Below are 19,848 nucleotides of genomic sequence, written 5' to 3'. Positions count from 1 at the left end.
ATCATAAAGAAGAATGGAAGGTCAGTCACAGATAACAGCATCTCTTGGTGTCTCTGCACTTGTTGATGGAAGAAACGAATAGGTTGCAACATGGCTGGCCCCATTGACGGAAATCCTATCCACCACTTTGACATTGAGAGACCACTCATGAGGCATCAGAATAGACCTGCTGAGTTTGTACACAATCACATTGGCTTTCCCCAGTATATGCATTGCTCTCAGAAAGTGACCAAAAGAGATTGCTCATTGCCACATTCTCATTGCTTCTCAAAAAAGTGGATAAGACTCGGTTCCACCCTGTTTGTTGATGTATCGGACCATGGACATGTTGTCCATGTGAATTGCAAATTTTCCTGGAGGGGAGAAAGTCTAGACAGGCCTGCAACTCTAGGAGCACTGCTCTCATTTCCAGGACACTGATGTGTGTTTTGACCTCCTCTGGGGACCACATACCTTGGACTGTCCTTCCCAAGTAGTGCCCCCCCAAACCAGCTGAGTAGCATCCATGGTCACTGTGGCTGTCAGCATGGGAAGAATAAGTGGACGTCCTTTGGAAAGTTTGCTTGAATGAAGCCAAAAAAGAAGATATCTTTTGCATGCTTGTGTAATTTTGACTGGGGAAGTTAAAGAATGCTGAAGAATGGACCACTGCACTGACAATGTCCATTGCAGAATTCACACATGAAACTTGGCTAAAAGGACTAAGCTGATAGCTACTGCCATGGATCCAAAGCTTGTAAGCTAGTTGTGCTGGAAGAGAATAATTCAGCATTACTCTCTTGACCTGTGATCTGAGAGTCAGAATGCAAGCTGGAGAGATAGAGGCTATCTGATTGACTGTGTCTAGATGAGGACCTGTGAACAACAAACTCTGCGTAGGCATGAGGTGTGACTTGCTGTAATTGTGATGCCAAGGTGGAGTCATAACTGGAGCAAGTAGTCCCTTGTCTGTAGGAGAAGATGTCTGGTTGTAGCAGTTAGGAGCCAGTTGTCTAGGTAAGGAAACACTCAGAATCTCAGCAGTGTCAAGTGAGCTGCTACCACTGCCATGGATTTTGTAAACACCCTGGGAGCTGTGGTGAGACCAAAGGAGAATGCTCTCAACAGGTAATAACTGGCTCCCAGCCAGAAACACAGATATCTCCTGGATCACCTGTTCATTTTGATGTGTGGTAGGGTTTGTCCGAGAAGGAGTCCCAGAAACGCTGATTCTACAGGCCACCTCTGCCGTGGAGGCAGTCTCTTCTGGTTAAGTTCCCACCTCTGCCTCTGGGAGAACTAAGTCCTCATGAATCTTGTAAAGGACCCTGGGATTTATGGAACCACATTTTCCTACCTCCATGTTGATTCTGGGAAAAAGGTCTTTGAGGGGTAGAAAAATGTATCCCTATGGCAGACCAAGGTCTTTCCTTCTTGCTCAAATCTGGAGAGTGTATCTTTTACTTTAGGGACAAGTACGGAATATCCATCAAAGGGAGCACTGATGAATGCAGACTTATAGAGGTCTGCAAAGTCACATAGTGACATTGAGGCATGTCTCCTAATGGCTATGCCTGAACCTGCCACCCATGAGGTACCTTCCGCTGCATGGGAGATCAGCCTCATGGATGCATTAGATATTGATTGATGGGTGACCAGTTGTGAGGAGACTCTAGTTTGGTCTTTGGCAGAAATGGAACCAGAAAGAGATTTGGAAATTTCTTTAGTCAAATCTCTTTGTAATCTTGTAAATTGGGCCAGGTAATTCAATGACCACAGAGCAAAGTTTACTGAAGCATACAGGGGCTTACTGAATCTGTACTAGGTCTTGTACTCCCTGTTAGAGGGATGGACAGAAGAGCTCTGCTCTGCAAGCTATTTTTTGGTTTCCACCAACACAACCATGCATCAACTGTGACCCCCTTGCTCCAGTGTGTCTTGTCCTTGGAAGGGGCTAAAATTTTGCCTGGATGTTTGAGGGTGGGCTCCACAGTAACCAATTCCTTCCACACCCAGTGAGAAACGAAATCTATAAGTTCATCTGCCAGGGAAGTCACCCAAGATGTAGCCAAGCCAGACATGAAGATCTCCAGGAACACTGACTCTTCTTGAGAAGGGGTATCAGAAGACCACGCACCTTTCTGTTTCAAGAACTCTAGAATGTCTTCAAACGAGATGTCTTTAAGTGGAGATCTGGGAGACCTTTCCCCTTCATCAAAATCAGTGTCCTCCATGACAGATTCCTGAAGGGAATCTAGGCATCTCCTTTTACTCATTCTTTTCCGAGGGACCTCATCAGCAGGGTGGTCTGGTGAGGTATCAGAAGAGATGGGGAGTCCTGATGGACTGACTGGAGACTTGAGTGGGTCAGTGATATGGAAGAACAAGGCTCAGAGCAAAGAAGTGAAGGAGGTAAAATCTGATATGGGGGTGGTAGGGATGTCCTTTCTCAGGTAATGAGAAGGCCCTCTCCACATCTCAAAGGCAGAGTGATTAGGGGAAACCAAAGTTAATGGAAAAGGAGACAATATTTCCCAAACTGCTAGCTCCTGCAACCCTGCAAGCACTCCACCCAAGGATGGAATCAGACCTGAGCTGTCCAGCACTGAAGCCCTGAGGGGCAGAGATGGCTTTGATAGCTTTGGAGATGACTCTAGTCCACCAGAGCTGGTGCAGATGCTTCGGCTCCAAGAATCCTCTGTCTCCAAAAGGCTCAGGAAGGGCGGGAGGTTGGCATAATGGTTAAGGTGTTTACTTTGCAGACACAAGGTGCAGGGTTTGATTCTCACATGGGGTAATTGGCTTGGCTTAAAATGTCCCACAAGGGCAATTAGCCTAGTACTAATCTATGAACCTATGAACCTATGACTCAAGGAAGTAACCAGAGTAAAAAAAAAGACTATCTTCGGATACGATGAGGTCTTGGATCAAAGGGCTTTGAAACAGTAGGTCAGATTGGAGAAGGAGAGATCAAAGGGGTAGTAGTCATAGGTTGGCTTACAGATCCAATGAGAGACAGAGCCGGAAGTATGCCATCTGGATCTGAGCTCTCAGAATAAATTCCTTTAAGAAGGATGAACAGAGCTGAGATATTACTAGATCAGGTAGTGGAAGAAGTGACCAGATCCATGGGGATTTGGATTTCAAAGCAAAGGGATCCAAAGTTGTCGGATCTGACTTTTTTTGCAGGAGGCTCTGAGAAAGAAGCCGAAGAAGATGTGGGGTCCGGAGACCTCTTACAAGAGCCTTTATCTTTGGGACCCCTTGTCAATTTTCTTTGAGGGAGGTCTAAGCCCCAGCTGAAGCAGAATAAGTGGAAGGGAGAAGACCCTTCAATACAAGCTTATTCCTCCTGTCTGTGAGAGCCCTGGAGCTGAAACCAATGTATACAGGACAGTCGGCATCTAAATGTGCAGCTTCTAAACAGTATATGCATTCTCTGTGGGCATCTGAGTTTGGTATTTTAGGCCCACAGCTGATGCATTTTTTAAAGTTGGAAGATGGTGAGGTATCAGAAGAGATAGGGAGTCCTCAGGGATTGACTGGAGACTTGAGTGGGTCAGTGAAATGGAACAACACGGTTCAGAACAAAGAACTGAAGAAGGTAAAGTTGTCTGACAAGAAAGCAGAGTAACAACTGTAAAGACAGACATCTAGTGTCTAACAGCATGCGCGCACACACACACACACACACACACACACACACACACACACACACACACACACACACACACACACACACACTGCACTTCCGAGAGAGATACCAAAAAGTTTCCTCAGAAGCAGTAAAAAGAAGCATTTGTCAAAAAAGCCAATAAACACTGCTACAAGCAGGAATTCCCACAGGAATTACTGTAAACACTGACAGAAATAAAATATTAAAATAAATATTGTTTAAATAAACATAAAGATAGAGAGTGTGAGAAGAAGGGGTCCTCAAATGAGCTTATCTGAGCAGTAAACCAGAAAAATCAGCAATGGATCTTGTGAAAAGTCACAGGACTTTCTTCTTTGGATGGCAGAAAAAGATGGAACACTTACTTCCCATGACTTCTAAAGGCTTCCCTCTCAGGATATGTACAGCCAATCAGCTGTCATAGGAACAGAGAGGAGGGGGAGTCTGAACTTTGGAAAGCTGGCCAGTACTAGACTACCTTGTTAGGTAACCTAAAATGCCACCGAGGCAGTGGGAATGATGAACATCCCTGCTGCCTGATTATTTATGAAGTGTGTCAAAGTACCACCATATTCATACCTGTACTGCAGAGCAATTAGCTGTTGCTTTGGTTAGTGGATCATTTTCAAGGTTCTTGTGCTGGTTTATCTAGCCCTTCATTGCTCAGGTACCCATATCTATAGGATATTTTTTCTTGATATTAGGTAACTCATTCCCTGAGTCTGGTCTCCCAGAGGCTGTGAACAGTTCCCTCAGTTCAACATGAGTATTCTTGGACTCAGGATTCCAGTTTTTATTTATGGTACTTGCTACCTGGTTGGCTTAGGGAATCCCCTACTCTTGCTAGTCTTAAGCATACTTTAAAGACCCACCATTTTGACCTGGCCTATAAGTAATGTGGCCCTCATTTGCCACCTCTATTGTTCATTCCTAATTTAAACATTATCATTGCCACCAGTTTTTACTGTTTTTCATAATTTGGACTTGTTTATGTTGTATTGTTGTTTTATTTACTGTTTATGTATTTTCTTTTTGAAGTGCTTGAACATACAGGTACCTTAATAAAGTTGAAGATGAAGTTGAATTTAACATCAGTTTCTATAGCCAATTCATCACACAAAAAAGCTGTTCCATCATCTTTTTTCCAGGAATAGGAGCACATACTTGATATAATTTTTGTGGCGTATTGTAGCCATTATTTACGTCAGAAATGATAGTCTCTAACTTGTATATGTTCTAAGCCTCAGAGTAGCATTATGCAAGGATTTCTTTGGAATTAATACAGCAAATGTTCTGTTAGGCATAACAGATACTGCTGCAACTGTAACAATCTCCATATCCAGTTTTTTAAAGTTTTCAATACAACACACAATTCCCTTCTCATTCTTTATTGAAAATATTAGCAATTTATAGGTTCATAGGTTCATAGGTTCATACTACGCTATCTGCCCTAGGGCATTTATAAGCCTAGCCAGAGTGTGTGTGGCTTTCACCACCCCTTAGGATGAGAATACTATACCCATTAGTTTGCTGTGCCTCTGTCCAGCAGTGATACAGAGATGATTCCCGGGGTAAACCTACGATCTCCCATCCACTCGTCAAGATTTCTCTTGAACAGAGTCAGTGAGGGGCTCTGCCTCACATGGACTGGGATTCTGTTCCATAGTGTAGGGAGTCTCTGGGTGATGAATCTGTCCCTCCAGCACGTCCTATTTATATCCGTGTTGAGGTTTAAGTCTCTTGCTCTCGTGGCTCTGGTGGATTTGTATTTTTGAGGTGGAGCATGTCCATTAATTCCGGATTGGACATGGCCTTGTATGTCAGGCACAGATCACCTCTGAGCAGGCGGTATGCGACTGAATAGAGCTGGAGTTTCTTCAGTCGGGCATCGTATGACATATGTTTGAGCCCCTTTATCCTTTTGGTGAGGAACTTTTGGGGTCTTTCCAACTGCTGCAGGTGTCGGGTAAGGTACATTCCGAATGGGGCATTGTACTCAATCATTGGTCTGATAAGTGAAGAGTACAGGGGTACAATGACCTCTCCTGATCTGGATGTGAATCCCTTCATGATCAGGTGGGCAATGTAGAAGGTCTTCCTAACCACTTTGGCAATGTGAGTGTCAAAAGAGAGGTTACTGTCAACTTGGGTCCCCAGGTCCCTGATAACTTCTTCTGTGTTTAATGGATTACCACCTATGTGGTAATTAGGGGTTACCTTGTTTTTCCCAAAGGGTATGACTATACATTTTTGGCATTTAGCTTAAGGCCATGGCTCTGGCACCAGTTATCCATTTCTATGAGACCTTTCTGGAGGATGTCTGTGTCTGATGGAGTGTCAATTATGGTGCCCAGTTTGCAGTCATCTGCAAATTTTGTCAGCCACAATCCCCTATGTTTGCCTGCACTTCAGAAAAATAAATGCCGAACAAGAGGGGGCCCAGGACTGAGCCCTGTGGGACACCGCTCGTGACCAGCTTAGAGTCTGACATGGCACCAGCAACTCTAACCCTGTGTGTTCTGTCCTTGAGCCAGTTTGCAACCCATCTTGTGACATATGGGTTTACATCTAAGCTGATGAGCTTTTCTATGATGCCCGAGTGGGGTATTGTGTCGAATGCTTTTGCTAGGTCAAGGTAGGCTGTGTGAACTGCCTTACCCTCATCAATGGCCTTAGTAACTGTTTCGAAAAAGTCAACCAAGTTCAAGAGGCAGGATCTGCCCTTGACAAAGCCAAATTGGGTAGGATCCAGTGTCTATAGGTCCCCAATGTCTTTATTTATGAGTTCCATTATGATCCTCTCCATAGCTTTGCAGACAAGGCTTGTCAAGCTTATGGGGCGGTAATTTCCAGGGTCCGTAGAAGCACCGCCTTTGTGGAGTGGGACCACAGTAATGTTTGCATACTTTGTCTTCTTTCCATACATATGTGTAGTATTTTTGACACAATAATTATTTTTACTAGTGTTTTAACAGCACTTCACACAACAATCTGTTTTTCCACATATGTGACAGCAGGCCTCTTTATAATTACAGATGTGTGTGTGTGTGTGTGTGGTGTGTGTGTGGGGGGGGGGGGGGTGATTTCTACTTGGCAACCAAACTTTTTTATCGTTTGTAAGATATGCCTCTATTTCTACTTTGTATACTGTGCCAACATGTACAATTTCTTTATCAGCTGTTGTATATACCGCTGTGGTCTCCATACTTAAAGTAATCTTGAATGCCTTTGGGCATATTAAATTCAATTCAGAAAGCAATTTTTCCCATTGCAAACATTACTTGGGAATCTCTGAGTGTTTCTTTCAAATCTGCACCAAATTCAAAGATCATAGCATACTGCTTCAAACCAGATGCACACTGCACCACTGTTTCATTAGCTCTCTAGGTACAATAATTTAAAGTAAAACTTTTCTGCAAGAACAAACAATTTAAACTTAAAATGTCCTTTTAACATTTTCATAATTCATCTGTAGGTCTTCTGCTCTGGATTTTGGAATGAACTAGGTTTGAAAAAAACCATGTATAGATATATACATAACAATTAATAATGTTGCCATATGCTTTTCAAAACGAGTATCATTCCTAAAAGAACTGTTCTTTCCATACATGTAGACCATGACCCAATGGATGGTTTACATTCTTCACTTCTTCCCAACAGAGTAATTATTTCTAGCTCTGCAACTCTAAAGTAAAAAAAAAAAAAAAAAAAAAAAAAACTGCCACTTTTTCATCTTGTATTTGGTATACGCTGAGGAAATACATATGGATATTGAAAACATCTCTCTCAATTTTCCAGAATTTCACAGTCCTTCCAGATTTTTGCCTCATTTTGATGGCCTATTTCTCATACAATCTGTGTTTTTTTCTGGCAAATCACCGAGGACTGAAATTAATAAATAATGACACACTTTTCAGTTTCACACATCATATCCTTTAAAAATTGTGTGCAAACACAAACCTGTTATTTTAGCAACTTTCTATGTTTGTAAGTGCAATATTTAAAATTTGTCCCAGATTTTGATCCTTTGTCCCTCTGTTATTTTCTGCATTATCCAAAATTCTTGAGCTAAGAGATTGTGTGGTATGACTGAAAGTACAGTGTAAAGCTATTTACTAATGAGCAAAGAATAAACACCATGCCCACAACTGTGTGGGACCACTTTACAGAGACCCAGTGCTTACATGCAAAGTTCAGTACAACATCCATGCCTCTGGAATACATGGACAATCAGAAGGGAGCACCGAAAACACAGAAGTGAGAGAAGAACTCATAGCTGGCCTTAGGCATAGGCAGACTAGGCGGCCGTCCAGGGCGCTGCTGTAGCAGGGGCACTTTTCCAGTATTTATTTGGTGTAGATAGACCAGGATGGGGGTACCAGTTGGTGTTGGGGGGGGTGCCGTGGAGCCCTTTTGCCTAGGGCACCAGTTGATCTAAGGCCACTGCTGGAAGAATTGTTGTCATATTAAAACACTGATATAGGTTCACAGATTAGTACTAGGCTAACTGCCCTTGTAGGCCATTTCAAGTCTAGCCAATTAACCCATGTGAGAATCAAACCCTGCATATTGTATCTGTAAGGTAAACACCTTAACCACTATACCGACCTCCCTCCCTATAAAGGTAAAACTCTTGCAGAGTTCACATTCCTTAAACCATCTACCTTCTGAAGTGTCTTCTACCCCATGTTTGGACAAAATAATAGTCATAATCATGACTACCGTCTAAGGTAAGTAGGAGAACTGTAAGAAGATTTTTGGGAATGGTTCAGCAATTGAGATGGGATTTGCAAGTTTGAGACAACCTAAAGAGAGCACTCAGAAGTTCCATATGTTGAGATCACTGAACCCACAGACTCCACTGAAGGACTCATAAATGGCATTTAGCATGTGAGGGCATAAATATGGTTATTGTTATGAGACCTAATGCTCAAAGATACATTGCTGCCATGGGACAATTTGCTAACAGAAGCTGATGAACTGCATTGAAGGTCACCTGTATCCTCTCTAGGGACAATTATGTGTAAAAAAAAAAAAAAAAAAGAACTTAAATCTAAAGAAAAGCTATGAAGGTCAAAATTCCACAACAATAATGGCAGGCTCCTAAGCAAAGTGAAAGAGCTACTATATTCCTTCAGCACTTCAAGTACTGCTTCTGTAAACATATATGCGCGCACACAAACACACACACACACACACACATATATATATATACATATATATATATATATATATACATATTGCAATTAGAGATGTCATTGGATCAAAGCATCCCTTTATACAACTTCTGTTGCAATATTTTGTCATAATAATGTATAAACAGTTCTAATGTTTATTGTTTCTTGTGTGTGCAACTTTGTAACACAGGCCAATCAAGAAAATAGTCCATCTGGATCAGTATTCAAAGTTCACCAAAAAATAAAATAAAGTAAAATAAAAACCTTATGGAACACTTGGCTACCTTAATGTGCAATTAAGCATCTTAAAAATCCAAACAGCACATCCAATGTTATCTGTTTAAACAACGGAAAAGTGACTGAATGCTGACCATGCAAATAGACCATTTGAGAATGAAGTAACTAAGGCTTCTTAAATCTTGAATGGGCTTGATGCCCCTTGTCCTTTTTCTTGTGAAAAAAAAATGCAGTAGCATCTGGGTCCTTACTGGTCTACTGGAACGTCTTGGACAGCACTTTTTTGAAGAGTTCCTGAAATTCCTTCCTTGCATTATGTTTTTGAATGGTGAGGCATCTGGGGAAGGGAGTGATGGAATGCTATTTTTTTTTCATTCCTGCAGGATGGAGCATGATGGCTTCTCTACCTGCACCCAATCAACCCATTAGTTCCATGGTTGCAGGGGACAGAGATTCCTGGACAGATGACAGCCCTACAGCTCACTTGTTCCTACTCTGATATCCCCCATAAGCTCTTTCACTCATGCTGAGAGTCAGTTGGTAAGGAGTGGCCTACCCTCTCCCTTGGCAAGGCACCCCCCCCCCTTCAGTGGCTCTTCCGAGCTCCACTAGAGGAATTCTCCAAGAGTTCCCCTCAACTTACAGTGTGACTTGCACATGGCAAAAAGGGCTCAAAAGACTCTAGTTCCATGGAGTAGACACCTAGTGCTCCATCTAAGAGTCAGCCTTACAGAGAGCCACAGCTACCTCCCTCAGCCCCCAGGCTGCGCACTCACTGCCATCCTACCTTGTCAGGTCCTACAGACACCCAAGCTGCTATTCAAATGTGTGCCACCTGAGATATAGTCAGGGCTTTATCCCTCTATGCTGTGGAGTAGCTGGAAGTGATGTAATGCTTAAGGAAGAGAGACAGTATATATTGGATTCTTCAGCATCCTGTTGCAATACCTCTTTAGTAATTTTCTCTCAAGCTAGGGTGTGGAGATAAAGGATTGGAAGAGCTGTGGGCTGCCTTTGATCTGGCCATGTCCCCATTGGAAATGCTGGGAACCTCAGACTCTGGTCCATTAACCTTCCTAGGTTGCAATAGGAAATGACTACTAGCTTCCAGTTGACCTTTGCTGCTGAGTCTGTGGGTTCTATCAAAATGAAAACTGACTATGGCACCAATGCATTCTAGCAAAACAAACACAGTGGAGGATGGAAATGCATGTGCACAGCTTTGGGATCTGAATATCTTTTTTTCATGGCCTCTAAGTATTCATTGATCTTAGGTCCACACAAGAGACCTTTAAAAAGAGTCAGTAAAGATTACTTTGCTACCCTCAGCAAACCTGGTGAAGCACAGCTAGGAGAACCAGTACAATGCTAGATCCTGCTGTATCTGCAACACCCTACATTGTGTAAGCTACACAAACCATGATGCTGATTAAGCTGTCTGGGCTGAAGCCTGGCTGTTGCTAAAATAATTACTAGAGTTTACTGGCACTGCTGTGCACCTCATCATCCACAAGTTGCAGTTCATTGGCAGATCACACTGAAAGGGAAATATAACAGTTAAAAAGTGAAGAGCCCTGAAAAACAAAGTGGTGAATGCATAAATATGACTTCCAAATCTGTCCACAGCCAATGACTCCATGCCAGGGGAAAGAACTACTGCACTCTGTGGTTTAGGATGTTTACTCAGGGCTGTAGTGCAGAAAATTGCCTTTCTAAATTTAACATTATTTAGAAGAACCTAACAGCTGGTCTGCTTTATTTGAGATTGGGGCTATGGTATCCAGCTACTCTCATGCAATATGTGAGGTATCTTGTATAATGTCTATCAAAAGGGGCATCAGCTAACAGGACTATTGGATGAACCTGCAAGCCTTTTGGAGTCTGCATTGGGAGGAGAAGTTACGATTAGTGATCTACTCACACTCCAACAACTGTAAGATCTTGACAAATTTAAGGTCATTAGGAAGATGGAGGAGGAGCATTCCCATCATCCTTCTGTATAATCTCCGTCACCAAGATTAATGTAGGATTCAAATAATGTTTTTTTCCTGGTGTACTTATTAGGTTTCTTGGTGGCAAAAAAATCTATGCCAGGAGGAAGCCACAAACTGTTTGCTAGCAAAAGGGATTTTAACTTGTGTTTGAGAGAGATGGGGCCAAGCAGACTGAAATAGGCAGTGAGGGAGGAAGCAATGCCACCTGAACATAACACTGAGATAAGGTGAAGGGAAGCAACACAACTGCTTGGACATGTGGGCCACGAACTTATCTGCCTAAGGGATTTAGAAGTCCCGGAACATCTAGTATTACTGCTGGTATAACTGTTGACTGCATAACTGTTATGAGGTAAAGTGGAGCAGAGAATCCACAATGTTAAGAGTGATATTGGGTAACTGCGGTGCTGTGGTATTTGGTATTGATATTGGGTACACTGATTCTACATTCGAACTGACACCAGAGAGTTCTCAGACAAAGGTTCACAATAAAAGATGTTCAGAAACAATTTCTGTGCTCAGAACAGGTTCTCACACTATTGCAAGTCACAGGAATGGAGGCAGTGCACTCTATCTCAGATTCAAACTGCAGATATCTCCTCAGAATTAGATACTGCAGAGGCTATTATTCTCTTTTGCTCCACAAATGGCCTAGCAGGAGTCATGTTAGTCATGAGCATGAACAATTTTCTCCTACAATGTTGATACCTACAACGAGTATGTTCATCTTACAAATGTACGTTACAAAAATGCATACATGATTAGCCACTTAACATATGATAAGTGTCACATTAATGTTTGAGGGAAAACAGTAACAGAAGTCAGTCAGAAAAACTTGAATTGACTTATTTGTTAACTTGGGTAGAGCACTGATCCAAGTGAACCCTTTTCAGATTCAGCCTAGGAGCACTGACAGGTTGCATGACTTGCTCAGAGCCATACAATAGACACAAGAAGGTTGCAGGAATCAAACCCTGGACAAGAAGAAGCAGCTCATTAATAGTTTATTGACCAAGTCCTCTGCCAGGTGCTTACACACCTGAGTAAGAGGTTGTGATAAACAGGATTGGAAAGTAAACCATGAACCAGTTTCACTGGACTTCAGAGGAGGCTGGTGATGCTGGTAATCAAGTGATGTCACATCATATTTCCATGCTGTTGGCAGTAGTATTCCTTACACCAGTCTTAGATTCAAAATGCCAAAAATGTCCATAGTTAGAGTAGTGTTTTTGCACACACTCACCAACAAAGAATAGATACATTATTTACTGAAAAATTAAAAGCAAAGACAGTAAACATTTATATTGTTTTACCAACAATTCATCATGGCAACCACTTGAACAATAACAGAGATACAAAGAGTGACAAAGAAACTCATAGCATAGTATACTCCTCAGTTAGCAGCTGCCTCCCAATATGATACTTAAAACCATGAATTCTGTCCTGCACAGATCCAGACTGTTACAATGCAGTCATACCAATACAAACTATATACTTATGTCATTCTTCTTTAGCTCCACCTGGATGGAAAGTGGAAGGTATAGTGAACTCCAGTGGTACACGGTTCCTCTAGCTTTATCTCTGATACTGCATGAATGTGGCATACAATTCGGAGACTAACCTGCTTAGCTCTAAATCTGTACCTCCCGTGTAAATTAAAAAATAAATAAATAAAGCATCAGCATGATGTTCTCCATATGAGTCTCTACAGTTGCATTCTTCTGTGCACCACTAGAAGGTAGCAAACATCTGAATAATCAGTGCCAATCCCCTTCCCAAAGACTAAATGAGAAACAGCTGCTTTCCTGGCCTTCTGTAATTTCCCAGACTTAGCTCAGCGTTCAACCTTTAACAGAGATAATAGTTCCCCACTTGCCCCAGTAGTGACACATTCCCATATCCTAAAAAAAAAAAAAAAAAAACCTTAAAGGTAATAACTGGGAAGATGTGCAAACTGGAAATTTTCTATATTCCCATGACCCACTTCTTACCTTGTACTGCAATGTTGTCAATTGGGGGAGCAAATGTGACAGGAATATTGACAGTGGTGTGATCTGGCTTTTTTGCTGGCACAGAAGGGTTATTTGGTGTACTGGGATTTGTAAGAATGAGACTGTTTTCAGGATTCTGGGAGTTTCCGCAGCTAACTGGGGTTCCATGGTTGTTGTCCATTCTAATCATATTTGGTGGATTCCCAGGGGTAAGAGAAGATCTACTGAGGTTTGTGTGGTTGCCCATTTTGGTCAAGTTCTGAGAATCAAAGGTTACAGAGTTTGTCTGTGAGTTGTTAGATTCTTGGGCAATACTGTTCTGCTCATAGGGATTGGAAGGTTGGGTAACTAGTTTACTGTTCTTCATGTTGTCAATATCCTCAGCAAGTTGATTCTCCTGATGACTCAGATCCTGCTGAATCGGTCTGGTAGTTGAGAGATTTGGTCTTGATGGAGGACCTGCTCCTTGGTTTTCTCTGAAGAATAGAAAAAAAAAGTTTTAAATAACCTTCACTTTTGCCTCCAAAACAGTATAATCAAAGGATGGGGACAGGGTTATTTAGATTTCTAAGAAGTCAGTAGTGCAACTAATACAATCCTTTTTTTTTTATTTTTAAAAGAAACAAAACGTGAACATAAAACTGCCCCCCTCACATTTTGAAAATAATAAGTAAATGTAGAATAATATAGTCTAATCATCCTGCTTTGAAAAAATAACTAAACGAAACTAAATAAACTTATTAAATAATTATATTTTGCAAAATACATGCAAAGATTGAAGAACACAATTCACTCATATTTTGTTAGTCATGGTCTACATTTTACGGGCAATGATAGGCTCGTCAATTCTTGTCACAGACTTCTTCAAAGACCGCTGATTTTTGAGAACCATGACAGTATGAAGTACAGCAATGTCAGATATCAGCATAACAGCAGATCTTTCAAGCCTTACTTGATGTACTGGTACCAGTAAGAGTTAATCTCACTTAGCAAACCAAACTTTTTTTTTCAGCAAAAAAATTCACAACAAAATCAGCACATACTTCATTTCTACAGCTCTTACATTTTCACTTGCATCTTTTTATAGTTTTGTCTTCCAGACAGGTCACAGCAAGACTGTGGAAGTCATTCTTGAGTATTCAAATCTAACCTAAAAAGGAAAAACAAAGCATCTCTGAAAGTACATAAGAGGTGATAGGAGAAAGGACTGCTGTGCGCAGCAAAATTCATCCCAAAAATCCACCACTACTACTGGTATCTCACGTAACTGCTCTGTCTTACTCTGAGATGCCCTAGCACAGATTCCTTACTTACTGAATAAAGTACAGAACAGTGAGCAAACCCCTTGGCAGAAGAAATAAAAAAATGATATAAACTAATAAACCCTGTAGGATAGTTCTGCTTAAAGCAATTCCTCAATATTTTTCTTACATTTCTGCATCGAGATATACAGTGCCAGATATGTTGTGATGCAGATTCCTTCCATTAGTTTATGACATCTGTGCTCTTGCTGTTTTTAATTTTCTTTCTGAAAAACATTTTTCCCGTAAGCATTATGATTGATTCACCTAACCTTTATCCTCATGATGTTGGTGCAGGGAATAGCATAGGGATGCATCCATACACTTTAAAGCCCATACCAGCACAAAAATAATGGGGATTTGTCCAATATAATCTATGGATGCATTCTAACCTTATCCCTGGGGGTAACATCAGTTAGGGATACGGGATACACTAAATTTATTTGGGTCTTTGTTTAATAAAACAAGTTTACAAAGTTTTTATTTAAATAATGGCCCAAATGAATAAGGAATGACAAGGACAGGAAAGTGTTGTGGTAACAAACTCATCAGATGCTGTTATGAATACAGTGATGTTGGGGAATCACCTTAAATTAAGGGGCATTGCTTTTATAATATCCTTTGAAGTTATGAACTAATGATTAGGATGTTGCAGTAGAAATGTTAGCACTAGAAATGCTGCAGAAGAAGGCTAATGGGATCCTGTCTTCTAAACTTATTTTATTTTTTATTGAAAAAGGCAACATTATTCACTCGAACAATTAGAAAATACCACTGAATATCAGGTGTAAACAATAAATTAGTCTTAGAACACAAAAGCAAATCAGTTAGATCAGTAAAATATGTGAACAGCTGATACAGGTGCATAAAGATAAAACATATCACAGAACTAATTCTTTAAATTGCGTTAGCCCTTACAAAGTCCAGAGACATTTTCTTCAGCTTGTGCAAAGTTATAAAGTTAAAAAAGCCCAGATGCCCCATTGAACGTAAACTACTAAGTCAATACAAACTAATTAAGGGCCTGCGTATTTTGAGGCATATCTAAGCAAAGTAACTTTTAAGTAACTTCCACTTCTGATGCAAGTCTCTGATCTTCTCAACCACACAACTGTTATCTCCTTAGATCTTAGCAAATTACTGGAAGATTGAACACCCAAGTATGCCAAATGATATGGGCACGAGAGACTTGGGAAAGCATGTATTAAGGGATCAAAAGGCACATAATTTATCATGATTGTCTCAGTCTTATCTACATTAATCTTGTACCTCAATAATGTGCCAAATTGCTGCAGCAAATGAGTAATGGGGAAAAATCTCATTCTGGATTAGACAAATAATTGTGGTTGTCTGCATACAGAAATAGCTTAAATTCTTTTCTGACTAACCTATACCCAGAAATTGCAGAATTCTGAATTTTGAGTGCCAAGGGCTCCAGGTAAATAGCAAAAAGTGATGGCAGAAAGGAGCACCCTTGCCAAGATCCCTTTTTAAATACAAACTAGGGGATAATCTAGCTCCTTGTTTAATCTTGGTTGAGGTCCCAGAGTACGGGTTCTTAAATAGTAGTAATAAAAGGACTACAGAAATCCCACACAGTGCAATGTACTGAATAGAAAATCTTAAAACACATCAAAAATAATTTCTCTTCATCCACACTAGTGAGTAAAACTATTGCTTTAGAGCTCACTGCATCCTCTATTAAGATGGTCATCTTAAGAAGGGTAGTTCTAGACACAATAAGCCCCATTTGATCCAAACGAACTATAGAAGGTATGTAATCAGCCAGTCTGCATACCATGTCTGTAAAAAGTTTGTAGTTGTGGTTTAGCACTGATATCAGTCAGTATGAAGCAGAATTCATAAGATCCTTATCAGGTTTTGGTATAACTGATATGATTGGCTTCTTTCCATGATTTAGGAGAAGCACCAGTGCATAAAACAGAATCAACTGGACTTGTAAACTGAATAAGTATAAGCTACTTATCTCTCCCCACCCCTCATCTGTATGACTCCAAAGGGAGTCCATCAGCATCAGGGAGGTTTATTCTTGCTTTGGCTATTGCGTACAGTAAGTACTTCATTCATTCTTACCTCTCTCACAAGACTATTGTCTTGTTCAGGATTAAATCACCTCACAGGCAGATCAGCTAGATGGTCAGGGAACTTGTCCAGAAAATCAGGTCTTTATTCTCTGATGTATACGAATTTTAGTAATATACTACAAAGCCACCCATGATCTGCACTGAAGATAAAAGAACTTGCTGTGTAATCAAGTGCAGGCATTTGGTAAGTAATCTATTTACTAATTGCTGTTAAATAAATAGCTAAAAACTTCAGATAAGTTGGGGTCATATCATATTACTTAATATCCAGAGCCTTAATGGCCTGATCTATTTTATAGTGCATCAGAGTATTAATCTTTTCTATTTAGCATTTCAATTTTCCACTTATCTTCTAATCTGAATCTCAAATATTTTTCCTGGTAATATACAAGCTCCTTCTGAAGAATTCTAATTCTAGCAACTGAGTCACTAAGCTTACAGTTTTAAGGGTTGTTCTAAATTCAGTTTTACATTCATCCCATTGCTCTTTCAAGGTAGGCCTCTCTCTGTTTCCTGTTTATGTACCATGTGTTACATTGGGCAACGAGCTCCTTTCAGTGCTTGTTTCTGTAGTAGTTACGGGTTTTACGGGCTCAAGTCACTAGCCCAAGGCCCAACCCTCCTCAGAGGGTGCACCACACACATCCTCATGCATACACTCACACCTAGACCCAATTTAAAGTGTGCAATCCACCTACTGCATGTCTTTGGAATGTGGGAGGAAACCCATGCGAATGCAGGGAGGACATGCAGACTCCACACAAAAGGCACCCCAGCTGAGAATCGAATCTGAGAATTTACCTATCCAGGGACCCTCTTCATCCATGACTGGAGTGACTTTACTGTACAGCAGTGCTGTATACGTGACAATGTGAACAAGTTTATGACCACAATAAGGTAATGAGATCAGGCACAGCAGTACAATAAAATAGTGTATTTCTTAAACCATACCTGCAAAGGAATTGACAAATAAGACACAGCAGACAAACTTTAGCAAATCTAAAGGTTTTAAAAGCAGATTTTGGGAGTTGAAACATCAGACAAAACAGTTTACAAAGATTAAGGCTCAAACAGTCTCATTTACTAAATTACAGTATGACAGTGCCATTACAAAAAAGTCACCCTAACTACAACCCCAAAGGAAATATGCCATTCATTCCAGTCTAACTACTCCACTGTCCCTACAGCAGCATTTGTAAAAGTGAAAGACTCCTTCGACGCACTCTTAAATTTGAGTAGGGCCAGCTCATTCCTAATGTATTCTGGTTGTCTATTTCTCAGCTAGAAGGGCCTGTATTTCTAAAGGTTCTTTTCCCCAGTCATTAAGTAGAAAGTGAACAGAGAGATTTTTTTGGCAGTGAGTAGCTTGGAACTGGATTTGGCATTTTGTTTTCAAATCCATGTTAGCTGCACATATTGTAGTTTTAGTTTTTTTCAAATTAAACATCCAGTTTGTAATGCGACACAAAGGTATGAAAATTAGACCAGGTAGCTGCAGCACAAACATCATCAATAGAAGCCTGTGAAAAAAAGGCAATTGAAGTATCTACTGCTCTAGTGGTAAAGACAGGTAAAGACATTCCTTTCAAGGGATAGCCATTTGGATAGGGTCAATTTGGAAACAGGCTTACCAAGCCTGGAATTTGAATAAGAAACAAAAAGTTGAACAAATGTTCTAAAATTTTGGTTATGTCCAAAAAGAATCTAAGTTGTTGATGAACATCCAAACAATGAAGCAAATGTTTCCCTTGTTACTGAAATTTGGAAAGAACACTGACAAGTGAATGGGCTACTTCAAATTAGACGCTGAAGCAACCTTGGGCAGACAAAATGGGTTTGTCCTCAAGGTACCTCTGTCCTTATGAAAAATCAAGTAAGGAGGTACTAAGGATAATGTCTGGAGCTCAGACACTCAACCTGAAGTGACAGCCACCAAAGACAGTTTTCCATGATAATAATTTTAAGAAAGCCATGGCTGAACCTTCAAAAGGGGACCTAGCGGGAACTTGCAACATATGAGGAGGCATCAGATCCTGGACAGGTGGATGTTACAAAAAGGTGTCCCTCATGAAGGCTTAGAGTTGCCACAGGATTATTATCTCTGCCAATATGAAAGTTAGAAATGGAGATCAGCTGTACCTTTTTAGTGGTATAACTAAAACCAGAATGAAAAAGATCAGCCAAGAAGTCCAGAATGGCATCCAAAGGAGCTGAAAAGTGGTCCAAGCCCTTGGAAAAAGCCCAAAGAGAAAAACACTTCAATTCACAAAATGTCAATAAACAAATAAACAAATAATAAATAATAAATAATTTACTAGCATTAACCTTTCAAGTGGAAAGTTTTGGGGATGACAAAAGCATATGCATAATTATCTCTGACACCTGGGGATTCCTGGCCATCATCGGAATTGGAGAAACCATGCAGTTAGTTTGAGAGAATGAAGATTTGGAAATGGTAATCCCACAGGATGAAAAATTAGAACCGGGACTGGATCCAACAGCCAACATGCGTAAATCAGGTGAGGCTAAAGAAAAAGGAACCATACTTGCCAGGGCCATAATGGAGTAATGAGGATTACCATCACTCTACAACATGCTGTCTTCTGAAGAAACTTGATTATCAGAGGTGTCAGGGGATAGGGGTAAAGAAGACCCGGGGCAAAGCATGCAGAACAGTGTCACTTGGTGACTCGCCTTTTGGAGGGTTAAGGGCATAAAAAACTGCCACACTTGTTATTGGATGAGGAAGCAAAAAGACTGCAGCAGGAAGTACCACAGCAGCAGAAAATCTGGGCTGCTACACCCAGATTCAGGGAGTACTCATGAGGCAGAAGGATATTCCTGCACAAACTGTCTACCACAATGCTGGATTTCTCTGGGATGTGCACTGCAATCAGAAACCTCTGAATGACATTACCCATTGCCAAACTTTAAGGTCTTCTTGACACAGGGAATTAGAACGCGTTCCTTCTTGCTTGTTCAGATACCAAACCACTGATGTGTTGTCCATTTGGATGGCAATCACACACTTGGGCAGAAGGTTCTGAAAGGCCTGCAACACTGGGAGGCTCACCCTCATCTCGAAGACACTGATTTGAAGATTGGCTTTGTACCTTGACCAGTTCCCTTGGACAGTCTTCCCCTCAAAATGCCCAGAAGGGAAGCATTCATAGAAACTGTGACCTAAGGAAGGGGATGAAGAAGAAGAAGACAATAACTCACCCTACCATGACCAGTAGGGACCCCAATCACCACCGAATGTGGTGGTGACAGATGTTTGTTAGTGCCACTGGAAGGTCCACAGGATATGTTAGAGAAGACCACTGAACTATCAGAATACACAGTAAAACTCTCAGATAGAATCTTGCTAAAGGAATGAGACAAACAG

The 19,848-nt window shown here is 40.9% G+C and overlaps 1 protein-coding gene across 1 annotated transcript in view; it reads right to left on the bottom strand.

The window, feature by feature from the left end:
- Positions 1–19,848, bottom strand: part of CACNA1A (calcium voltage-gated channel subunit alpha1 A) — a 3,713,953-nt gene that overhangs the window by 1,939,629 nt on the left and 1,754,476 nt on the right. Inside the window, exon 17 of the mRNA XM_044082385.1 lies at positions 13,055–13,530. Coding sequence (XP_043938320.1) covers positions 13,055–13,530 — 476 coding nt within the window. The remainder of the gene's footprint in view (positions 1–13,054; positions 13,531–19,848) is intronic.

Source organism: Protopterus annectens, chromosome 9.part0, assembly GCF_019279795.1.
Source record: "Protopterus annectens isolate FY-2018-M chromosome 9.part0, PAN1.0, whole genome shotgun sequence".
Taxonomy (NCBI): Eukaryota; Metazoa; Chordata; order Ceratodontiformes; family Protopteridae; genus Protopterus; species Protopterus annectens.
Note: the sequence above shows the minus strand (reverse complement) of the source record. Positions and strands in the feature narration are given on the sequence as shown.